This window comes from Falco naumanni, chromosome 4 (assembly GCF_017639655.2).
Source record: "Falco naumanni isolate bFalNau1 chromosome 4, bFalNau1.pat, whole genome shotgun sequence".
In the NCBI taxonomy this organism is placed as follows: domain Eukaryota; kingdom Metazoa; phylum Chordata; class Aves; order Falconiformes; family Falconidae; genus Falco; species Falco naumanni.
Genome location: NC_054057.1, coordinates 2,895,985 through 2,919,303, shown reverse-complemented (window position 1 = coordinate 2,919,303; position 23,319 = coordinate 2,895,985). Strand labels below are relative to the sequence as shown.

The 23,319-nt window shown below is 40.7% G+C and overlaps 1 protein-coding gene across 2 annotated transcripts in view; it reads right to left on the bottom strand.

Moving 5' to 3' along the window:
- SNRK (SNF related kinase) overlaps positions 1 to 22,419 on the bottom strand; it is a 42,169-nt gene extending 19,750 nt beyond the window's left edge. The window contains exons 1-3 of one of the 2 annotated variants that reach the window (XM_040589515.1): positions 22,123 to 22,419; positions 11,055 to 11,153; positions 9,042 to 9,725 (exon numbers count right to left, since the gene is read on the bottom strand). In XM_040589515.1, coding sequence (XP_040445449.1) covers positions 9,042 to 9,630 — 589 coding nt within the window. In that variant the 5' untranslated portion in view covers positions 9,631 to 9,725; positions 11,055 to 11,153; positions 22,123 to 22,419. Of the gene's footprint in view, positions 1 to 9,041; positions 9,726 to 11,054; positions 11,154 to 21,254; positions 21,341 to 22,122 lie in introns of those variants that run through there. The other variant, XM_040589516.1, reaches the window with a different exon arrangement.
- Positions 22,420 to 23,319: the final 900 nt, after the last annotated feature.

The window sequence follows — 23,319 nt, the reverse complement described above, 5'->3', positions numbered from 1 at the left end:
AAAACAGATCAATCTTTATGGAGATGACAGAAATGCTTAACACATTTATTTTGCCACTGCAGAGGTATCCATGGACTGCGGATAAATGAAGGATGGAAATGGACCCAATTTCCAGCATGATGTGCAGTTACTCTAACCACTATCTTAAGACATTGAAGAGAATGTCATCACCACTGCTGCTACAACCTCTTCAGAGCAGGCATGTGAAAGAAAGGCTAATCCATAGAAACCTGTTTGAGTACAAGACTTGAAAAGGACTCAATGTATCATCATTTCAGTATCAAGTTCTTCTATGAAGAGCTAAATAGGAATAATCTAACAGAAAGATCATCAGCACCTCTGCCCTCTGGGCACGTTCAGGGCTAGCCAGCCACTAGGCAGTATCTGAAGACCGCTGTTTTGAACTCTGACACAAAACCCCATCATGAGCTACTTTATTTGGACTGCAATTTAGAGGTGGAACCTTCACTGGGCTCAGGAGTAGGTACAGGCTGATAACTCACAAGGGTAACGGTGGTAAGCATGCTTGTTACAAGTTGAAATTTAAGATCCTGTTCACAGCATAGGCTATGGAAAACAGAACGAACACTCAAATTTATGGCATAGCTTCACATAACTGTCTGAAGAACCAAAACACAGTGTAAAAGTAAAAATTCACATGACAAGTCAAACACTGCAGAAAATGATACTTCTATCAGAAAGTGATGAAAATTTGCATACCACAGTGTAAAAGGATAAAGGCTGCTATCATACCACTGAATAGTTTGAATGGTGCCTGTTACATTGTTGATACACTTGTGCTTCAAAAGGAGAGTAAAAAGTATTTTCACCCCTGTGTAAGCTAAAAAGCTTAACTCAGTTGCATCTCGTGCATAAGAAGTTAGTAGCACCATAGTATAGAATAACTGTGTTAATGATGTCAGCATTTCGATGTATCTCAAGTATTTTTCACTACCATGTGCACAGACAGACTGCTGGCAAATCTGGAAAATGCTCAAACAGGGCCAGTTGCAAAATCTGAGAAATATGGGGAAAGAGCAGTGATTACTTTTTCATATATACTTGAATTTTCACTGATTGAACTATTCTTCCATTCTTTAACTTTTAATGAAAAAGGCTTTGAATAAACTTGTGTACTGGCCTCTTGTCCTGGTTTTGGCCAGGACAGTTAATTTTCTTCCTAGTAGCTGGTACAGTGCTGTGTTCTGGATTTCGTATGAGAATAATGTTGATAACACACTGATGTTTTAGTTGTTGCTAAGTAGGGCTTTCTCCAAGTTAAGGACTTTTCCAGTTTCCCGTGCTCTGCCAACAAACAGGTGCACAAGAAGCCAGGAGGGAGCACGGCCAGGACAGCTGACCCGAACTACCCGAAGGCATATTCCATACCACGGAACATTGCATTCAGCATATAAACTGGCTGGGAGCTACCGGTCACTGCTCGGGGACTGGCCGGGCATCAGTCAGCGGATGGTGAGCAACTGTATTGTGCATCACCTGGGGTTGGGTTTGTTCCCCACCTCCACATCCCCGGCCCATTTCCCCCCTCAATTTTAATTTCTCTCTCTCTCCCCCTACCACCCTTTTCCTTACAATTGTTATTATTATTTTAATTATATTTTACTTTATTTCAATTATTAAATTGTTCTTATTTCAACCCGTAAGTTTTACCTTTTTCCAACTCTCCCTATCCCACGGGGTTGGTGGGAGTGGGGAAGGGGCATGCGAGTGAGCAGCTGCATGGTACTCAGTTGCCAGCTGGGGTTAAACCATGACACCTCTCCAGTTTTCAGCTATGCCACTGACTTAATTAACCTTTTTTTTTTTTTTCAGTCTTTTTAAAATGGGATTTATTTTTCCCTTGCAGAAGGACTGAGGATCATCTGCAACGAATGCTAACTTTTTCAAAATTAACAGGCATAACTGGGTTTTCTTCTTGTTTTAAAGCACTACAAATCCAATTAAAATTACTATTAGAACACATAGCAGATGAGAATTAGGAGAAATCTTTTCCGTCCCCCATCCCTCCTGAAAAGAGCATAAACAGCAAATGGCTTTTAGCAAATTATTTTCGTAATTAGCTTATCTGTCTGATGAAACAGTCTGTTCTATATGTTATTTTATTTGACTAAGACATGGTCATCGGTAACTCCTCTTATCTTTGAGCAAAAATAAGAATTGCTTCCAATCTGGCAACTAGTACTCATTTTTCCCTGAAGACAATAGCACAGGTTTTGCTGGTTGCATAAAACTATTAAAAACCAGACAAACAGTTGTTGTTTATGTTTTTAGTAACTACCACATCTCAAATTTCAGTAGTGATATTTTAACAAAAAACACCACCATTGAAAAGTACTCCTGAACACATGCCACTACCTTTAATTCAAAATAGCCTGGTTTACTCTGATACATCAATTCTGCATATAGAAATATATTCTACCTCCTTTGGTTTCTGTTGCTTAGCCACATTTCAGAAGTTACTGAATCTGTATCAAAAACAAAAGCAAGCCCAACATTTTCTGTGTGAATTCCAATAGTACTACTCCAGAAAATCATTAGCCAGGCTGAAAAACAGTGTTAGTTAAATGTAGAAAGAAGGTTTTCTCTGTATAAAACATGTTCTTAAAATCATTGGACAAAAAGTCTATAAAGCACATACAGTTTACGTACATGTTTCACTGCAATGTTTTTGGTCTTTTTTGTATTTATATACTAAAGAATTTGCTCCTGGTATCTAAGAAATCCTTCATATTTTCTGATCAACTATCTTCTCCTAAAGGTTTTAGCTGTACAGTATATAAGTTATACTTCATTTATAAAAATTAATATCTTAGTACAGCTTTACACATGAATGCAAAACTTGAGCATCTGGTTTGTAACTAAACAGTACACCATCGATCTAGGTTCCACCACATCTGTGTTGCCAAATTTCAGCCATGGGCTGAACATGAATATCTAAGTACTTGTTTGCAAGATAACATGAAATGAAGCTTCCTGGCTGTGGAGATGTATTTATCATAATGAAATCTTGCTCCACAACAGCAGTTTGAAATATTATGAAAACAGTTCTCCCAGGAACACAGCAAAATAACCAAGTAACTATACTTAGTTACAGTGTAGCTGATATGACTATAACTGAAGACTACCTGGACAGCTTCTCCTCTGCAGTTCCACTTGGATAAGTTATTCTTTGCTTCACCCAGCAGTTTATCAAAAATGCATTAAATCTTGGGCATAAATTATACTTCATAAATATTAGCTGGTACAGATTATTGAGAAGTCATTAGGATCACCGACACACATCCTTCATTACAGCCCTGCCACATAACTTCATTTCTGAATAAAAGGCTCCGATACCTGTAGCAGTTTGAGGCACTACAAGTACTTTATTGTCGATAAAGTAATCAGACTTGGGGGGGGCAGCAAAATCAAAGAATAGCATACTACATAAAAACTGGACTCCCCTTTCATTAAAAATACATTTTGCTACCTGCACCCACATTGCCACAGAACATAAATTCTTTAACATGCCATGAATATCCTCAGGACTGAAACTCTCTGGAAGTGAAGTGTTCTACAACCAATTTCTTATATTTGCTTCTTCTGGAAAATATAAAAAGTTCATTTCTGATGATTTTTCAAATCTGACTTTTTTTCAACATTGTGAGAGACACAGCACGGCCATACACAAAGTACTCGCATCAATTCTTTGGTTTTGCTTCAAAAAGCATTTGAAGCTGAGAAGTAAAGCACACAATTCTTCTAAAAATGCACTGGCAACAATACTCAATTAATTTCAGTCACATGAGTTTCTCTTACATGGAAGGTGAAGGTAAGTGAGCTAGGCTGAGTTGATCTAACCTAAACTTGCTAACACAAAAGAGGGGCAGGTCCAACCACCCTCCCCCTGAACCCAAGCTGCGTGCTCCCTTCACAGCAGCTACACCGCTGAATGCTAAGGGAACAAACAGCTCTGCTAACCTGGCAGAAGTTAAGCCTGCAGAAAAGTTAACAGCTTTCTGTCAAGTTAGCTGATCAGGTCATCAAACCGCCAGCCAGCCATGCAACAGTGCAGCACACGAGAAGGGGCAGCTCTGCACTAACGCAAGCAAAAAGGAAGGGGAAGATGTCTTATGCTGGAAACAGCTATGTGTTACGCTTTTTGCCTTCTGCTAAACCCTTATATCTCCAAGCTCATTTGACAATATAATTATATCTAAAGTGTTGCAATAGAACATTAAAAAGGGGATTTTCAGAACAAAACAATCAGTGAAAAGCTTTTGTAGGACTTCTTGCTTTTCGTTTCTGTCAAATTTGGCTATAATCTTACTTCGAGTATACTGAAACTCCAAAATGCTGTCAGGTATGCTAAATGATTCAATATTATGTATTGTTTGCAAGTATCTTACCACTTGTTCTTTTAACTCGAGTCTGTCAAATCTTATATTCAGCTTTTTCATCATGTAAAAGGTTACTGTACAGACCCACTGGCCATTGTGTTTACATTAGTGATTCAGTTTGTGAATAAAGTGCTATGCACATGCAGAAACACCAAATCTAGCTCCACACAGGCCATATAGGGTTGGTCATCTGGTCATCACTTGGCTATGCTCAAGCACCTGGTAAACGTGGCTGAAGCTTTGAACAACCACACTTCAGCAACAGTGTATGCAAGTAAGAAGCCCTTGCAAATGCTTGAATGCAAACCCAAATAGAAAACAGAAGAATTTGAGATCATTCCAACAGAGATGAAGTGGGTCTAAAAGCAGTATCATGATCTCAGGAAAGCGAAAGCTATGTATGGGCAAATTCTGTTTCCTTTAATAATCAAAAATCTATGACTGGATATTGAATACATACATTCATTATTATCTTACATTATTAGCATAGGATATCCAGGTCTGAGTTCTGCAAGAAAGCCAGCATCTAACTACTAAAGCAATGGATGTTATCCAAGTGGTTGGCCTCTGCAACTTCCAAGGCAGCAGCAAGTTGGATTTGAACTACAAATTGCCCATTGAATAGCACTGAGCTACAGTAACCATAATATTCTTGTTAGGCATGTGCTAAATAACTGTGACAACGCTAAATTAACTGTGTGTTAATTGTGTATTACAGTACCGTTCTACAGGCCTGTGCTCAACTGTGCTATATAGACAATCCCAGTCTTACAATCTGAATTTGCCCATTATTCATCCCCAGAAGGATGAATTTCCTCTTCATAGATGCATGGAAATATTCGCAATCACATACAGAATACCCGACTACAGTAACAAAAACCTATCAGAAGTGTCAATGTCCTCCAGAATTACTGTAGCCTACACAGCACTTAATACTTTGTAGATATCCCAAGCAGTTAAAACAGAACTTGTTTTCCTCTGAAAAAATCAACTAATCTGAAAAACTGTAATTCAACTTTATCACCTAGGAAAGAGGTGATTTCTATTTATTTAACGATCCAATCTCTGTTGATGCTGGTATAGCAAAAGGAAAAGTAGGACCAGAAGCATGCTTTATTCTTTCTCATCTGTAGTTATCCACTTTTGAATACTGCCAGAGTTCACTGGATTACACCACTGCTCTAGACAGAACTCTGTCTATCTAAAATATGTCCACTTGATTTATGAAATGAACTTTCTGTGCAACAACAGTACTCTCACTTTCCTCCAACTAGAACAAGTTTTAATTAAGTGTGAAAAAAACCTGGGAAACTGCAAGCAACAGAACTTCCCATTATCTAACTCAGCTTTTTGAAAAGCCCTGGGAACATATGATCATTGCTTAATATTCCTCTTGCATCATTTTAACAACAGCCTTAAACACAAAAGGAAATGAGAGACTTAATTTAACTAGTCTCTTTTCAAGTGCGAAAACTTTTAAGTAGCATCACAAAGGGGAGATTAATCCCTAAACTAGCTGAAACAGTTTCATAAAGCAAGATTTTCCATTATATTTATTAAGCATACAACTTATTAAAAGACTTGCCCCAAATATTTCAGCCCTTTGTAGCAAGAAAATTTAGTCTTTTTCCTTTACATGCTCATTCTAATGTTATTCGTAAGACATCAGAAAAACCATGTCTGTGGCAAAGGTCTTTGGAAAAAAATGCAAAACACATCATATACCTTGGTCAATCTGTCTCCCAAACACTTTTATGAATATAACAATAATTCTGGATAAGTGAAAAAGTGTGTGTGGGGTTACATATTATGACAAATGGAAGATATGCTCACAAAGGGGCAGGACCACGTAGTTGCACTGGAGAAAGCATGACCTCCTTTCTCCTAAGCAACTAGCTTTTAGGTTGATTCAGCTATAATGTAATTTCATCCTAACTGGCAAAATCTCTTTGCCATTGTCAGTCAGAGTTATTGCAATATTAATAGCCCTATTCAGCCAACAGCTGAATGAGTTCACAGCACTTCATCACTATTTCAGGTTATATATATATACACCTTGCACATTACTAGCATGAAAATGTAACTGATGTAATTTCTCCTCTTTTGAAAATGTCCACTTTGAATTTATACATACTTCCAGCCCACAAGTATGACCTCATCTTAGCAGGAAAGTTTGTCTCTAAAGGTTAAGAAAGGTTTGCACAAGCTGATTTCTCAGTTGCATAATTACCTGGTTAATGATAAATTCCCTAAACTTATATTATTCTCACATTTTACATTTAAGACTCCATTTGGGGGAAGGAGGGCTTTAAAGAAGCACCCCTTTTTTTTTTTCTTTTTTTTCCCCCCACAATCTTTGCATTTAAAATACACAGATAAGTCATATATAGAAGCCTTACATAGTGTTATCTTACCTTTTTACCCACAGTTAGAAAAGGAAAATCCAGACTCTTCCAGGTCATTATTGGCAACTCGTAGTAAACTCATATTTTTATTCTGTAGCTACTGTACTGACAGAGATTTTGTAATGCATTACAAAGTGTTGAAAACTTGCCACTGAAGAACTTAGAATACAAGCACTGCAATCTATAATTTAGGACAGAATTTCTAGTATCCAGTAACTGAGACAGTATACTGGGAAATAAGTAAGCAAAACCTAACCACTGATGTGTATTTAAATATTCGCAGAAATACAACTAGCATCCTTAAACATTAGCTAGATGAAATTATTTTTTCTAGTTTTTCTGCTGTTCACCTCAATCCACTTTATATTTGCTAGATGCCCTCTATGAATCCGTTCAACCATTTCCTTCTAGCACTATTCAAAAGTTCACCTACCTGTTTACAAAGTCCCCTAAGAAACATTTTATGTCACGCCACCATTCTTACATTTATCATTAAGAGGCCCAAAATGCACTTTTTAAACTATGCTCCTAATGCACTCCCTTCCCCCAATCATTAATACCCATACACCTTCTTTCTCCCAAGCATCTTCAGTTAGGCAGCAATATCAAAGCTTTGGGTTTTGCTCATCCTCCAAAATTTGACTGCTATTCCATTTTTCAAGAAACAATTCACATAAGGCACTGTATAGAATATTTAACAAATGCACTTTTCCATCTAGTTTCAGAGGCCGGTGCAATCAGTTATACTCATGCTCCAGGAAATTCTCAAAATAATAAAAAAAATCACCACAGAACACAGAACTCTGGAATTAGGATGTCTAGTTTGCCACTAGTAAGACTAGAGCAACTCACCTAAATTTTGTCAATTTTGTCAAGCATCACCGTAGCATCAATATGGATTTGCAAAACCACAAACAGCACAGACATCTAAAATTCCTAGCTCTAGCACACTTGAGAAAGTACTTTCAAGTACAGAAAGCCCATAGTAAAATATCTATTCAAACTCAGAAGCCATGAATTAACATTCAAATGTTTAAGCAAAGACCGTAAGATCTACTAGCCAAAAGTATTTGTATTAAAAATAATGCAGAAATTTTAGTTCAACAGTGTGAGGGAATACCTTGTCAGCATACAAAATTAGCTGGCTGTTTACCTTAGGAAAATTAGCAATAAATTGGACTTGTCAGTATTACTTTAAACCATCACTACAGCCACTACTATAACCATAGCAACACACACACAGAGCGACAGAGTCCTAGTGGGTGTTATTAAGACAGTAAAAGCATTAGATACTGGGCACACAAGCACAAAAGGCACGTTGACTACAATAAGCTAATTTTGAAGCATCATTTGGAATTGTATGTACCTAAATTTGTGGGAGAAGTGAGTTCTACCTCAACTAACAGATACAAGCAGTCTGTATGAGGACATTAATCAGTAACTCTATCAATGTTTACAGCTATTTAAAAAAAAAAAAACGTAAAACAAACACCTCTAAGTTACTTCTAACATCTATGTAGTAGACTTAAAGACAGTAACAGAATTATCAGTAGTAGTCTGTCTAGCACACTCCTTTCCAGTCAGAAACATGCAGACTAATTTACACATTACTATTTTCTCTTACCTTTTGAGCAACTGGGAACTAAGCCCCCACTTTCAGTTCTCAGACAAGAAAAGGGCAGAGAAGGGTTAGAGGGAGTTAAAGCCTTCCTTAATTCCCTGTCTCCTCCTTCCACAGCCAAGCTAGTATTTATTAAAAACTGATTCCTACCACCTTGCCATAGAACATGTCAGCAGCCTGGGCTCACAACGTCATTCTTATATGGCTAAACTGAGCAAATAAAATCACTGGATGGTTGGACTTTTTTGCAGGGAGAGAGGGAGGGAGTGGCGATGGCAAAAATACATTAAAACCAGGCACTTCTCTGAAAAGATGCATCCTCTAACAAAGTAAATACAAACATACACATTGCATTCACATTACTATTAATAGAAAAGTTTACGATGTGTACAATTGCATCATTTCATACAAAAAGAAATTTTAAGCATTTTTGAGAATGTTTTTAGTACCTCCTTCAAACACAGCTGCTCCAACATTAACTCACCCAGGTTATAATATTATTTCTTGCCAATTAGCTAGCTTCCACGTATGGCATTATCTTGAAAGTGAAAACAGAGTGGCACAATATCACTGTACTGAAATTTAGATTACTGGTTGAATTCAAAGAGGACATACCCACTGCTGGTGCATCATATTCATCCCCAAGTAAAATTTCAGGAGCAGAATATGCAAGAGATCCACAGCTTGTGGTGAGCTTCTTTCCAGGCTGAAATTTGTTGCTGAAGCCAAAATCTGTCAGTTTCACAAGTCCTTGTTTTTCAAAGAAGACCACATTCTCTGGCTTTAAGTCTCTGTGAACTACATGCAGTTTATGGCAGTAGGATATAGCATGTACTATTTGAGCAAAATATTTTTTTGCCAGATCCTCATTCAGACCTTCTTCATGTTTCATGATGTAATCAAACATATCTCCTCCATCACCAAGCTCTAAGATAAGATAAAGCTTAGTCTGGGTGTCAATCACTTCATACAGCCGTACTATATTGGGATGCTGTACTAATTTCATGCATCTGACTTCTTGAAAAAGATGTCCAGTGGCTAGAGTGTCCAGTTTGGTCTTGTCAATTACTTTCACTGCTACTTTTTCACCTGTAAAGACATGCCGAGCAAGTTTGACCACAGCAAAATGGCCTCTGCCCAAAGTTTTATCCAAGTCATACAATCCAGCAATTTTTCCATCATATCCTCGTTTGAAGCCTGCCATTCTGTTTCAGAAGTAAGCTCTTTGGAAACGTGATCTTTTCATATAAGAGTATCATCTGATGCAAATAAATAGTCCATTGTCACTGCCAAGCATATCTAAAAATAAAGACAAGATTATTTATTTGTATAAAAATAGGCAAAATTATCCTGTAGATCTCCTAAAGTTACATTGGCACATTATTACAGATAACTTATTAAATTCTTCAGGGCCTTTTGCCAAGGGTTTGATAAGCTATGCTGTGGTAACCGACACATTTCTGAAGTCACATCATCAGTACACTTGAAGAAAGTGAATTTCAACAGTACAATCATGAAAATTTCTCTGAAACTCAGCGGCCTTCATATTCTTGAGTTAGAAACCTTGCAAGTAACACTTGAAGAAACCAGTGTTATAAGGATAGTTAAAACTGGCAAAGCTGAAATCTATACCTCTTCCGGCTACATCAGAAATCATCTGGGTAGCACAGAGTACTGACAAGAAGAACATGCTTGATTTATCTTCTTTTTAGCATATTCCTTCATGTTGCAGCATGAAACTGCCCAAGTACAAACTTCTTATGGCACGACTTTGGACTTTTACCTTCTTCCTTTTAACAGCTTCATGTTCAGCAAAGCTTAGGCTGACATACAAGACTTAATTTTGTTACTCTAGTTTGAGCATTATCAATCAATCAAACAATTACAACAAATGAACAAAGCTTTACAGGCTGAAATGACACATATGGGTTGGATGTACTCCATGCTAAATAAAGTGTCCCGTTAAATATTTTGACTGGAGTTATAAAAACTGGTGATAAAAAGTTTGCATGTAGGTTGCGTATGTCAGTCCTGGGAATGAGTCATGAGAAGGGGAAGAGTAGGAAGGAAGGGGACAGAACTCAAGAGTTCAGCTTATTTGTACTGTACTGCTGCTTACCAGTTAATTTGGCATTTAAGAACCAACTTACAAAACATCCATATTCAAACCTGGTTTTGAAGGTCTTATGTCCCATTGCCATTTTTTTCCACACACAAAACCTCCCAAGAACTTTTCCTGCATTTTTAACTTCGATGGAGGTTTAAATAAAACTCTGTAGCTCTCAAAAAGCTAACTATTTCTCCCACTTTGAGTGCAAAGTAGCTAGAAATATGAAAATTAGATGGCTTATTGCCAACTCAACAAAATACAGAAACCAGAGCTCTATAGAATGTATTTTCGCAGTTTCAAAACTGAACTTCAAAAAGAAAATCTTTGAAAAGGAAGCTGGCAAACAAACAGCCCCTCACATTTCAACCTGAGAATAACTAATGCAAGCATTAGATTAAAAACACTGCCTGCTAAACAAGTTATTTCACAGGCAGTGAAACTAATGAACCTGGTTTCATATGGATTAAATTACAAGGTTGGGGGTCCTATGAGGATTCTCTGATGTTTAACAAGCTCACCTTACTGATTCTCTCAGCTGTAGCCATGGTACAATCTCTTCTCCATCCAGCTGTCTACTTCAACAAAGTCCGTGGGAATTCAGTTTGAGACCTCCACCCCTGTAAAATTTGAATGAAATCAATCAACCTTTGAAACCTCATAACTTAAGGAACAGGGTAATTAACAATCATATAAACACTGGGGTTTGGGTTTGTTTTTCTTCAAAGATAATAATCAAGCTTTGAAAAACTTCACTGGTTTTTGTGTTACTGTACCCTTTCATTCTGCTACTAAGCACTACGCTTCAGATGCTCTTCCAAAACTCACTCCACCTCACTAGACTATGCCATAGCATCAAACCCAGGGTTGGCATATCTGCTTCCCGACATATCCCATACTGCTCTTACAAAGTCTCCCCTGCCACTCCCAATTAACCATATAATACCATCCCATCCTTACTCCAGAAAGTACAAAACTGGATTAAAGCATGCTATGTTAAACCAAACGCCCATGTCAAACTCTCCCCTACCCAGTAAGTAACCATTAGAGGATGCATAGGGAAAAACACAGTACAACAGCAAACATAATAAATAATGAAACTCTCCTTATCTTTAAGAGATTCAAAACCTTCTTTACATCAGAGGGCAGTGGCTTTGTGTGTAATAACACTTGATGGATTCCACCCCTCCCTGTGAAACTGGGCAGGTGCTTTATTAAAGCATGTGAATTTTTAGTTTCAAGGACATACTGCAACAAGAAGTTTAATAGCTTAACTACGTACTGTGAGAAGAACCACTTCCTCTTGTTTGTTTTTCATCTCCTGATAATTTGTGCATCTTCTCATTCACTGTCTGTTCCAAAACAAGAACTATCATACTCTGTTTACCTTGCCTCAAGCAACTCTGTTTTAGCTTCCTCCCTTCAGTTCAATCTTACTCCAGTCCTAGTCACTCCTTTTACAAAGGTTATTCCACAGGCTTTAGCATTCTCCCATTTCTCTACACATCTTCTGGTTTGTTCTATACTCCTTCCTTAGGCCAATTTGGTTTTGGTGGGAGTGTTTTTGCTACTAATGAGCACTGACATAATGTTATCATGTAATGCTTTATTAAAGTTGTATAACGTTCCATCATACTGACCTAACCCCCCAAATGCAGGCTAATGAAAAAAAGTCCATACGCACACACAAGCCGCCTAACCTTAACCTGTACAAAGCAACAGGGGGAATATTGATCAGCTGTGCCCCATATGGTTGTGCGACTACAATCTCAATCTTAAAAGGACTGCAAGCACTTAAAAAAAAGCAAACCACACAAACACGCTTTGTCGGGCAGCTGTCTCCACAGCACCCTAGACTCTTCATTGCTTCTAGACCAAAGAAATAAAAGAAAAAGAAAAAAGATTAACTTTCTTGAACTGCCACTAGGACATCACCTGTTCTTACAAACCTGTTTTACTCGCAATGCATCCTATAGTCAATACATTTTGCTAAACTACTTAATAGTTTTAGAACACTTAAATTAAAAAAAAACCCCACAACATAAAAGTTGTATCAAAAAATGGCCAGCCATTCCCTGTGCAGCTGAAGTTACTAACAGAACAAAATCCAGTGCTCAAATTTATAACAGAACATTTCTTTCTTGAATGTTAAGTCAAACCTCAATATTTATATCTTTGTTCGCACGAATTCATCACATCCTACAAATCTGGCCCAGATCATGGAACACCTTTACTCTGAGGGGGCATGGCTTTAAAAGAGATTTTATATTAAGTCTTTGGTGCAAAAACAACACCTGCAGACAGAGCTTTCTTAGTGCATGACAAAACCAGTTCTGTTACTGAAAGAGGTAAAGAAGATGGAGGTGAAAAAGCCTCAGACAACTTTGACTTAGCTTTTCTTTCTTAAATTCAAGAAGGTTCCATCCCTGGCAGAGCAAAAGGGAGAGAGAGCAAACCAGCCAGATGTAAAAATGTAACATCTGAATTTAAGTAACCATAACAGTCAGGAGTAAAAGATTTATACTAACTATTCTGTTCACTTGGCACGTTGTCAACCATCTTTGTACAAACTCAGTAAGTGATTTATCTCTAAATGACAGAATACACATAAACATCAATTTGTCAACAGAATTCCAGCAAAAATCAGTTACGCTTAAGCCTTGGAGAAATACATCAGACAGTAATCAATAGGATAAAAGCTTACAGAAATGGAAGATAAACTATGCTTAATAATTTTGCAGCACTATTAGCGGAAATAAAACTAATGCAGATTTATTAATAGTTTAACATGAAGTCTCCATAATAACAAACCAACAAACCTTCAATTCTGTTTTAAAATAGAACTTCAAAAATTAAGCTCCCACAGCTAAACACAAGGATCTTAGATGCACACATGGCTTTAAGTGAACACACCAATATTAAGAATTGTTCAGTAGTAGGAAATGGATGCAAAACTGTCATAGTGTATATAGATACAAGCTTTGATTATAATTTGAATGTGCTACCTGAAGGCTCACAATTGCTATATCAATACTTTTCACAATAGCTTCTTTTCTAGAGCAAGAAAGCAGAACTTTGAAAGCACAAGAATCAACTAAGTGCAGTTTCACAAGGTACCAGCAGCTTTCAAGCTGAAGCTTCGTTGTGACCCTTTTTCTTGCAACTGTCTCCTTAGTCACCTCAGTAAAACTTTTGCGGCTAACTAAAAATGGAACCACCTCAAACATCCAGATTTAACTATCTACTACCATTACACTCCAAAACAGGGTTAGTTTTAACAACAGATCATTTCATTGATCCAGTTTACAATGTGACACCTTGAACATTTTTACCAAACAAAAAGAGGTGCAAACTGCAGCACACAACAATCTAAATTTCAACCAGCCATACTTTGCCAGCAAGCCAAGCTACAGCCTAAGGAAAAACAGTTAAGGGACTGTTACATCACAGAAAATATTTCCCTGTCTTTTCATTCACATTACCTCAAGTCCTTTTGTAAGTTCATTTTTCAGCATTACAGAGTTTGGGTCTTCTAGTTGGCAAGCTTACTAACCGTCAGTAGCATTTAATCCATGTGGCTAGGTACAGTTTTAAAACTGCAGTTTTCCCTAACTACACCAGAATTCAGCTACGCCCCCAATACTCATTTTATGCAATGTAGACATTTACCAGTAAATAGATTCAGAACAGATCCTTCCTTCCATAGAAGCTTGTATGTCCTATCCCACAACAGACTGCAAACAGCCTCTGTAATGGAGATCTGCAGAAGCTGTTTTGTAATATTGCACGCATCCTGTTAAGAAGCTTAGCAACAGTACTGTGATTCAACCATCTCTAAAAGATGGATGAATAGATCTCTAACAGATATGTTTAGAAAAACAGCATGTTTCAGAGACAATAATTTTTAAGCAATTAATCCTGTCCAGAAAGTTTCATCAGATTATACACTGCTTGTAAGACCAGCCTAGTTCATCTTACCTTGCTATGTAGATTAACTTCTTTAGAAAATGAAGATTCAAGGTCCCATTTCAACAAAACATTGTACTACTATCAATGCAAAAACTTCCCTGCATTACCAGGCTAACAGACATGAAAGCTGAAGTAATCTTCGCTGGGACTTGTCTGTCCACAGACAGCTAACCATTCCTGTCCCCCCTCACGATAAATGGAGATGCAGTCAACACAGGTAAGAGTCTGTGATAAAACAAATTGCACCCTAAAGCAGATAGCTAAATACATCCAATGAATCATTGCTTAAAAGTACACATTTTCATTCTCTGTAACAGGAGTTTAGGATGACTAGTTCAGCAGATGCACACATTGCACACAACCACAAGACAGATTAAGTAAGTCTCACCCTGTTTCTCCTTTTGCTCTCTCATCTCAGATAAATCATTGGTATAGATGCTGTTATTTATTTACTACATAATTATATGTTGACAGTAAGACTTATTTTGCTAGTCTTCCTAGAACTGTAAAACAAGATTTGACATAAACTGATCAGAGATCCAGAAGAATTTTTTTTTATTCTAAAAACAATTTGTACAAATCATTAGAATCTGAGAGCAGACTGAAGGAAACATCAACTCAGCATACCAACTGCGCAAGTATAATTTTTCAACATTTTTTCCAGTATTTCCTGTAATTTTTTATCTGCCACCCTACTGTAAGATACCTTCACAGCCTAACCTGCAAGCCTTTAAAAACAGTCAATCTTTGTTACTGTATGAGCCACTACTTACATGGGATGATGTTACACCTTCACCAGTGTACCAATCTGCTTTTCCCCAAGTGGGTTTTCTGTCAGCTTTCCTTTTATATAAGGGAAAGCCAACATGCCAGAAACAGGTACAAAATGTTGCAAGAGTGAAGCCTGAAGAACATACACACTTAATGCACACCACATGCTCTGAAAACTACTCATGATGCAATTCTTTCAGAGTATATGAAACTTTTTAAGCTTTCTACTACCCAATACTCCTTGAATATTCAAGACTCAATAGGGGACTTGGGATCTTAAGTACCTGTATTCTCCTTTTGTTTCCGCACATGGGTGTCACAGTCCAGCAAAGCCCTTCCTCTACAGCCAAAGACTTTGCAGATGCAGCATTTGGGGGAGGCAGGGGTGGACATAAGACAATGTACAGGGGCAGCAGTGTTACAGCTCAGGCCTTATATACACAATGCTATCTAATGCGTTATTTTCCCCATTACATCATGGCACTACAGCATCTTCCCCCTCACTGAGGACAAATCCCACAAACTCTCCTGCTCCTGGTGAATTCCACAATAAAACACTACAGTAGATTTTTGAAGGTGTACATGCACTTCTTTTATTTTCCTATCATCTCACACAGCATCAGCATCCACCTCGTACAGCATTACCAAAACGTCACAATGTATCAGAAAGTCTCTCTACCATTCAGCATGGCTAAGCCTAAAATTATGAAGACAAAAAGTTATCAAGTAGCTCTATGTTCCAAACAAAAAGAATTAATCTGCAAAATTTAATTTTATCCCTTGGTTTTAAATAGTCTTCAGAATTTTGCTCTGAAAAAAAACAAGAACTGCCAACTGCTGATACAATTTTGCCATTAAATATAAGAGAAGCCTGTAGTGAAATGTTAGTGTTTCGTTAGTTTAGAATGTATTGCAGGCATCAGAGCTACTGGTGCCTAGCCTTAACTCCTCTTAGAATCCAGAAATAAAACCAAAATGCTAACAAGAATGCTTCAACTCTAAGGTCCACTATTCAGTGAACAGCCAGCAGCAGAAATATTTGGCAGGCCAATAAACTTAATAAAACACTGCTCCTGGACCTATAAACAAAAAAGTTGGGGGGTGGGGTGGGATGTAGTATTTTAGTTTTGAGACGAAATTGAAGTTACTAATGTTATTTTGTAACAGAAAATTATGAGAACCTGCATGACCCGAGATCTAAGAGTGAGACTTTGAAGCAGCTCTGATGTATAAGAAAAATTGAACTTATCCTGAATTGCACATCATATTTGTTATCTCAATTAAAGAATACTTTTATTTATTAGACAAGAAATTCCCAAACTTTTAGACTTATGGATTGCTGTCCACCATCTTATTTTCTAAAGATTAGTACAGTCACATCAGGCATGGAAAGTTTTAAGCTTTCCTCTTCCACATGGTTTTGCAAAGCTCTGGTGAGTGGTTTGCAGAATGCTAGCAAAGAGCAGACGAAAATTTAGGAACTGTGTTGTAGAAACCCCACTAGACAGTTGATACCTTTGCAAGAATCATCTTCAATACAGACAAGTGAAAAAAAGTCACTGGATCTGAATTGGTCCTTCAAGGCCCCTCACTTTAAAAGTCAAGTTTCCTTTTTCTTTCACTAAAAGCAGGTGAATGAGGGGAGAAAAATACAGACAGCAAAGTAGGTAGATATTGCAAAGCAACAGCAAGATAGTAGCAGTAATAGCAAGATTGTGATTACAGACTACACACCAAAGCTATTAAGAGGACAGATGTGCCAAACTACGCTCCACTGGCAAACCCATCATTAGTAGTCACTGGCATTGATTCCAACTGCCTCTAGTTGTGAAATGTGCTAAAAGCCCAAGATACTTTCATAACCATGCTAATAATCACTGGAGTTCACAAGGCACTTTCCATTTCTAAGAGGAGGCATACACAAGACAAACATGATCTGCATCTGAGAACCCCACTTAAAGCCCTCCTACCAGCCACAGCTCCAAAAGCAATTAATTTCACGTTGTCTCCATTTTCCTCTTGTGCCTACTCCCAAAGTCCAGTATCTAGCTAAACAAATTAAAAAAAAAGTAATACAAGCAGACAACATCACCCCCCTGTTCACATACCAGATGCTTCAGCAATACACCACTTAAGATCTAAAGTTGTTCTTATAGTATTACCGCAGATTAAGAGAAGAACAAATCATCCCAAATGGCCACGCCCCTTAAATTATCTTCTTGCACAGCAGTACACAATAACATGTTTTAAAAAGGACTCGCTCCAAATTTTGTGATTTCTGCCAGTATTTTCTTTTTGTACCTGCAAATCAGTTAGAAAACTCTTGTTCAGACCCCGTGATGCCTTTAAATAATAAAAAAATTAGTTTAAATTTAAATGATTGCATTTTGCAGTTTCCACCAAAAGAAAAAATTCTCCTCAGCTACAGGAAATTAGCACGGGTGTTTCAGTTATACACATTCATAAACGTAACCAGTCAAGATCTGATACCAAAGAAGTCTGCAGATTACAGAAACCAACAAGCTTTACAGTCAATTGACTTATAAGCAACAGAGATAATGGTAGTGGACTGCCTCGCCCAAACTTACACTTTTCCAAGCTTGATAAGCAGTATCCAAGTAGCTGCCTGAAGGCTTTAATATTCCAAATCTCATCACATTGTCCCTTTTTGTGTGCATGTGTGTCCCCAAGTAACTAAGAACATGAAATTGATGAAGAAATACTTTGCATATCAGACAGAAGTCATATCATTGTGATTCATGACAGTATCGCTATCTTTTAGATGGGATACTACATCTTTATTTCCAGAACACCTACTGCAGGAACTTTGCAGAAAACAAACAAGTCTGACTTTATTCCACCAGTCTGGACTCCTTTAGAGGAAGCACTTCACCTACTCCATGTTCATGAATTCTCAGAATAGTTTCACCTTTTTAAAAAAATCTACTTATTAACATCACCACATAATTTTCTCATGCCAGACCACATAGCAAAGACCCCTAACAGGAGCATTCCATGATTAATCAATAAACACTTCAGTGTGGCTTAACATTCTAGAAAGTTACCACTGTTGTGATACCTAACACGACCTTTGCCACGTAAATTCAGAATGAAACATCATTTTTATTCTGTATCAAGGGAGCATCAAACACTAGCTCAAATGTGAGTATTCAGTTGCAAATATGTGTACATACTCTTAGTACCTATTACAAGATATAATAATCTCTATTAAATGTCTTAAGAACTATCCCTGAACTTAGATATCACATCGCTTCATCCATTTAGCAATACATGTGGTAACATAAAACTTAAGTAACTGAATTGACTTACATTGCCTCTGACATACTGACATTTTCTATTTAGGAAGCCTTAAGAAACAGACTAACCCCAACCTATAGTAACTCAGTTTCAATACTTTATCCTCATTTATAGAATCCTAAATTAGTTAGGAACTGGCAGACACTTGAAATTCACCATACTTCAACATGAACTAAAATTATAAAAGTCTAGACTATCATCTTATCTCTCAAATAAAGTTGATTTAAGTCCAGCCAGTAATCAGATAGAAGACTGCTGCAGAAGTCACAGAACAGCATATGAAGAGGGAAAAATCAGTCTGTCAAACTCGGTGCAACACTCATGTCCCAACACTGTTGTAGAAGACCACTGTGCGGCTGAGAGATCAGCTTCTCAGAAAGTGAACATGCTCTGTTTTGTATTTCACAAGTGTAAAAACTACACGGCCCTTTTTCCTCATTAAGTTCTTAACATTGGTGACTTAATCAACTTATGTGTACTAGAACTCTGCTAGGGTAAGCTATCCCAGAATTGTAAGTGAATATACAGTTTTTCAAATCCTCCTAAGCTCTTACATAATACTGTTATGTGTATTAAAACAATAGCTACTTTACATTATTACAGAAGCTGTAGCTTTCAGTTAAGTGCTTGAAAGCAGTGTGACAAGGAAGATGTGCAGAACCCCATAGGTTAGAGTTAAGAGCTTATGCAATTTAATTGTACTATATTCATCATACACTGCAGTTTAGCCCTATATACAAAACGAACCATGTTTCGCTGGTTTCTTATTTTAAGACATAATTAAAACCCACTATTAATTAGGAATGTACATAAGTTCATCAAGAAGTTTTATAGCTACAGCATTTCAGTGATTTTTTGAAAGCGGACAAAAATCCAAGAAAAGTAGTGCATTATTTCATGACAGACACATTCTGAGGAAAAAAAGGTAGCTGCACCAGGATACTGCGCCCTTGAAAGCAAGGCAGGCAAAGCAAGACAAAGGCATTAGTTTGGCATTACAGTCACTAGTGGGATAAAAAGAACAACGATACACTGAAGGCGTTAGACTGCAAAAGAGTTATTCAAAGGTGGTATTGAAGGCAGTGACTTAAAGTCTTAGATCAGGTTGGTCAGAACAGTGCACGAGGAAGATGACTACTGCAAGTGAATATCTGCAGTAGCATATTAACATGCGTACTCTTAACATTCTATTTGTTTAAAATAATCAGAAAGCAGACGATGTATTTACAGTGCAACCACCCACACCACAGGGGAATATCAGTTCTCATAGCAAGATGATTCAAGAACAGCAGTACACCACACAAATTTCAGTATCCAAAACTCAATCTCTACTCGAAAAAAAAAACCACGAGACAACAGTTTATCACTAAGGCCTCTTAAGATGTTATCTTCCCTTTTCCCAGTTTTTGTTGGAAGCCTCAGCTGTGGAACGCAAAGATTCTCTCAGAGCCAGATGAACGTGCTGTCTTAGATGATACCTTGCTTAGCTGGCACTACTCCAGCATTCAGGTTAGCTTCTTTTCCCAACCACTTGAAAAATCATGCCATCATTCTACCACTTTTCTGGTCATCGAGAATATTCAGGAAAAACGCAAGACAAGACTGGACTTCCTCTCCTTTGCTTTTATTGTTAAGTCCTCAAATCTGGACGTTTTCATGCTCTAGAAGTAAAACGGGCAGATACTAGTCTATTTAAGTTCACATTTCAACATGTTCCACAACTTAAAATTTGATTGCAATATATAGCAATGACTGTTAGCTTTGTAAGTTTCTTTTGGATTCTTTCTTTCTAAGGATTAGCAATAGTACAAAAATAACCTCCAGCCAAATTACCACTTTCTGTGATATACTACCAAAAAAACCCCACCACTGATTAACTCAATTCCTAATGGTGCACGCCTTGCAAAAACTGCTTAATTCCAACATAATGAACATTTGCTTGTAAACACTTCTATATAGATTTCATTTTGCTGAGATTCATTAAACTGGTCCTTCCCCAGAGCCTGAAGATCTAAATATATCCATAACAAACAACTCCAAAAAGCAGCCTATATGACTAAGTAGTGACTGCACTACAGAGGGCAGGCGTAAGCAGATTTGCATGCAATTCATTCATGCTAGATGGCTGTAAATCACACAATACACTTCAGCTGCTCCAGGAACTGTAATGGTACCATTGAGGAAACCACTTCTTTGCATATCTGCTCTTAACAAGCTTTTGAAAGCAACGCGATCAGTAAGAAACTCTCTATGCACAGGCAAAAACTCAAAGCTTTTTATAAGCCCACGACAAGCTTTCTCCTTCACAGGTGTTCCAGCATTCCTTACCAATAAAAATATCCAATCTGAAAATAGGTCACATTTGTCACCAACCGTCCTCTGGCCAATGTAGGCTTTTTCCCTAGTGGATGTTCTCCAACAGTTTATTCAGTCTACTCATTAAAAAAAAAAAAAAAAAAAACAAAAAAAAACACAGAACACAGAACAAAAAACCACCAACGACCAAACCCAACCACACGTATCTGTCCTTCAGCTATTACCAAGACCGTATATCAACCAAAACAGCTTTAAAAGTAACGTTCCATCAACTTAACCAGTGGAGTACCATCTGGGTGCCAAAACCCACCTCGCAAAAAGCACGGAGACCTCTATCCAGGACTTACCTACTTATCTGACCCATTTCTATAGTAACGCAAAGGCGGTAAATTCGTTGCAGCAAGCGTACTGCCAGAAGCGATGCGCGTACTGACAAAGAAGAAGGGGCACCAGTGCCCCCCGGCTCCGTCGGGGACACGCTCCCGCTGCGAGCGGCGCCCCGGCTCGCACGCTAGGCGAACCTGTTGGCTCCGCACACGGGCCGAGGGGCAAGATGCACCGTCATTCCCCCAGCGCGCACCCGTGACCGGACCGACTCCCGAACCGGAGGGCTTCGCCTGGCTTGTTTATCTCTTTCCCCAAGCGACAGAACACACGAGGCGGAGCCGGCGAGGGCAGCGCGGTGGCGGAGGGGCGAACGCGCCGCCGCTTCTCCCGCGGTGACCCTGCAGGGCGGCCGCCGAGGGCACGCGGCCGGGCGGGCGCGCACGGGCACCGCCACGCGCGGGGTCAGGTGTCAGCCGCGCGGCGGGGAGCCGGTCACACGCGCGGCTGCCGCGGGGCCGCAGCGCACGGACAGCGCCTGGGCGGGGGAGAGGGCCGGGCGTGGGGCACGCCGGGCTCTGCCGCCCGGGGGGCGCGGGAGGCTCCCGCCGGGAGCCCGCCGTCCCCGCAGTAGCACCCGCTCCTCCCCTCCCCCCAGATCCCGCTCCTCCAGCCCCAGGCGGCACCGACACACCGACCTTCGGCGGCCGGGAAAGGTCCTCCCGCCGCCGCCTCCTGGGCCGAGGCCGCCATTGGGCCGGCCGAGCGGAGCTCGGCGGGCGAGGCCGGCTCCGGGAGAAACGGAAAGGCGAAGGCAGGGGAGGAAGGGAACCCACCACACCCCACCGGGCCGGCCCCGTCCTCACCGGCCCGACCCCGCCGGCAACTTACTGCTTGCAGCAGCGGCGTCTCCTCGGGCCGCCGCGCCCCGCGCCGCCCCCTGCATGGGCAGCGCCCGTCGCGACTGCCCTCGGGAGCGGCGGCGGGGCCGGGGGGCGCGGCGGGAAGGGAGAGAGAGGGCCGAAGGCGCCAGCGGGAGCGGCGGGGACACCTCGACCGGGCGGCAGGGGCTGCGGCGGCGGCTGCCTCGCACCTGGCTGGCCGGCCGGCCGGCTGACTGGCTTGCTGCTGCTCCGCCGGGCCCTGCCGCTGCGGCGGCTCCCAGACGCAACTGACAACAACGGCCGCGGCGGCTCGCGGAGAGCCGTTGGGGTGGGGGGGAGGGGGCGGGGGCGAGGCGGAGCGAAGGACACCCGCGCGAGCCCGCGAGGAGGGCAGCGCCGCGCCTGCGCGGGGGGAGGCCGCGCCATTGCCGTCACGGCGGGCCAATGGCGGGGGGGGAACGCGCCCGCGACGGCGGGGCGGGGCAGAGAGCGGCGGGGGGGCCGCGGAAGGGGAGAAGCCGCCTGAGGGGAGGGCAGGATGGGGCAGTTGAGGGCAGGGGGGCGGCTCGGCGGCACTCGGGGGCAGGCCTTGCTCCCGTTCCTGACCGCGCTGGGCTGCGGCTTCCTAAAGGTCCTGAGCAAAGCGCCCCGGAGCAGGCAGGAATGAGGGGGGAGGTCGAGGCGCAGAAGGTCTGAGCCGAGGGCGAAGCCCGCGGGCCCGCCCGGCTGGCGGCCGCTCTGCTGCCAGTTGGCCGCCCGCTCCCTCCGGAGGGCATGCTGGGCTGGAGGGCTACTGAGCGTGGTGAAATGGCCACGCCTGTAATTCCTGCCTGGGCCGGTCGCACGGGAAGGGGGTAGAAATAATCGCGTGTTAGCGAGAGCGTGGAGGTGGCGCCCCCTGTGTCCCGGGCAGCTGGCCTAGCTGGCGATGGCGAGCGGGCCGCCAGGCACGCTGCCGTTGGGGTCCCCTGTGGTGGGGGGGACAGCGTCGGCATGGATGGTGGAGGTCGGCTGGAAGTAGGGATAATGAAAGGGGAGGGTGACGCTGAGGCTAGTAGGAGAAAATAGGCCAGGGGATACACCTGGCAGGTGTTTCAGAGGCAGGCAGCTGTACATGTAATGAGGGTGAGGGAAAAACCTTGAACGACTGTACTACAGAAGAGCTCGGGCTCCTGTGTGCTAAGGGGTATGAGCAAAGTGGTTG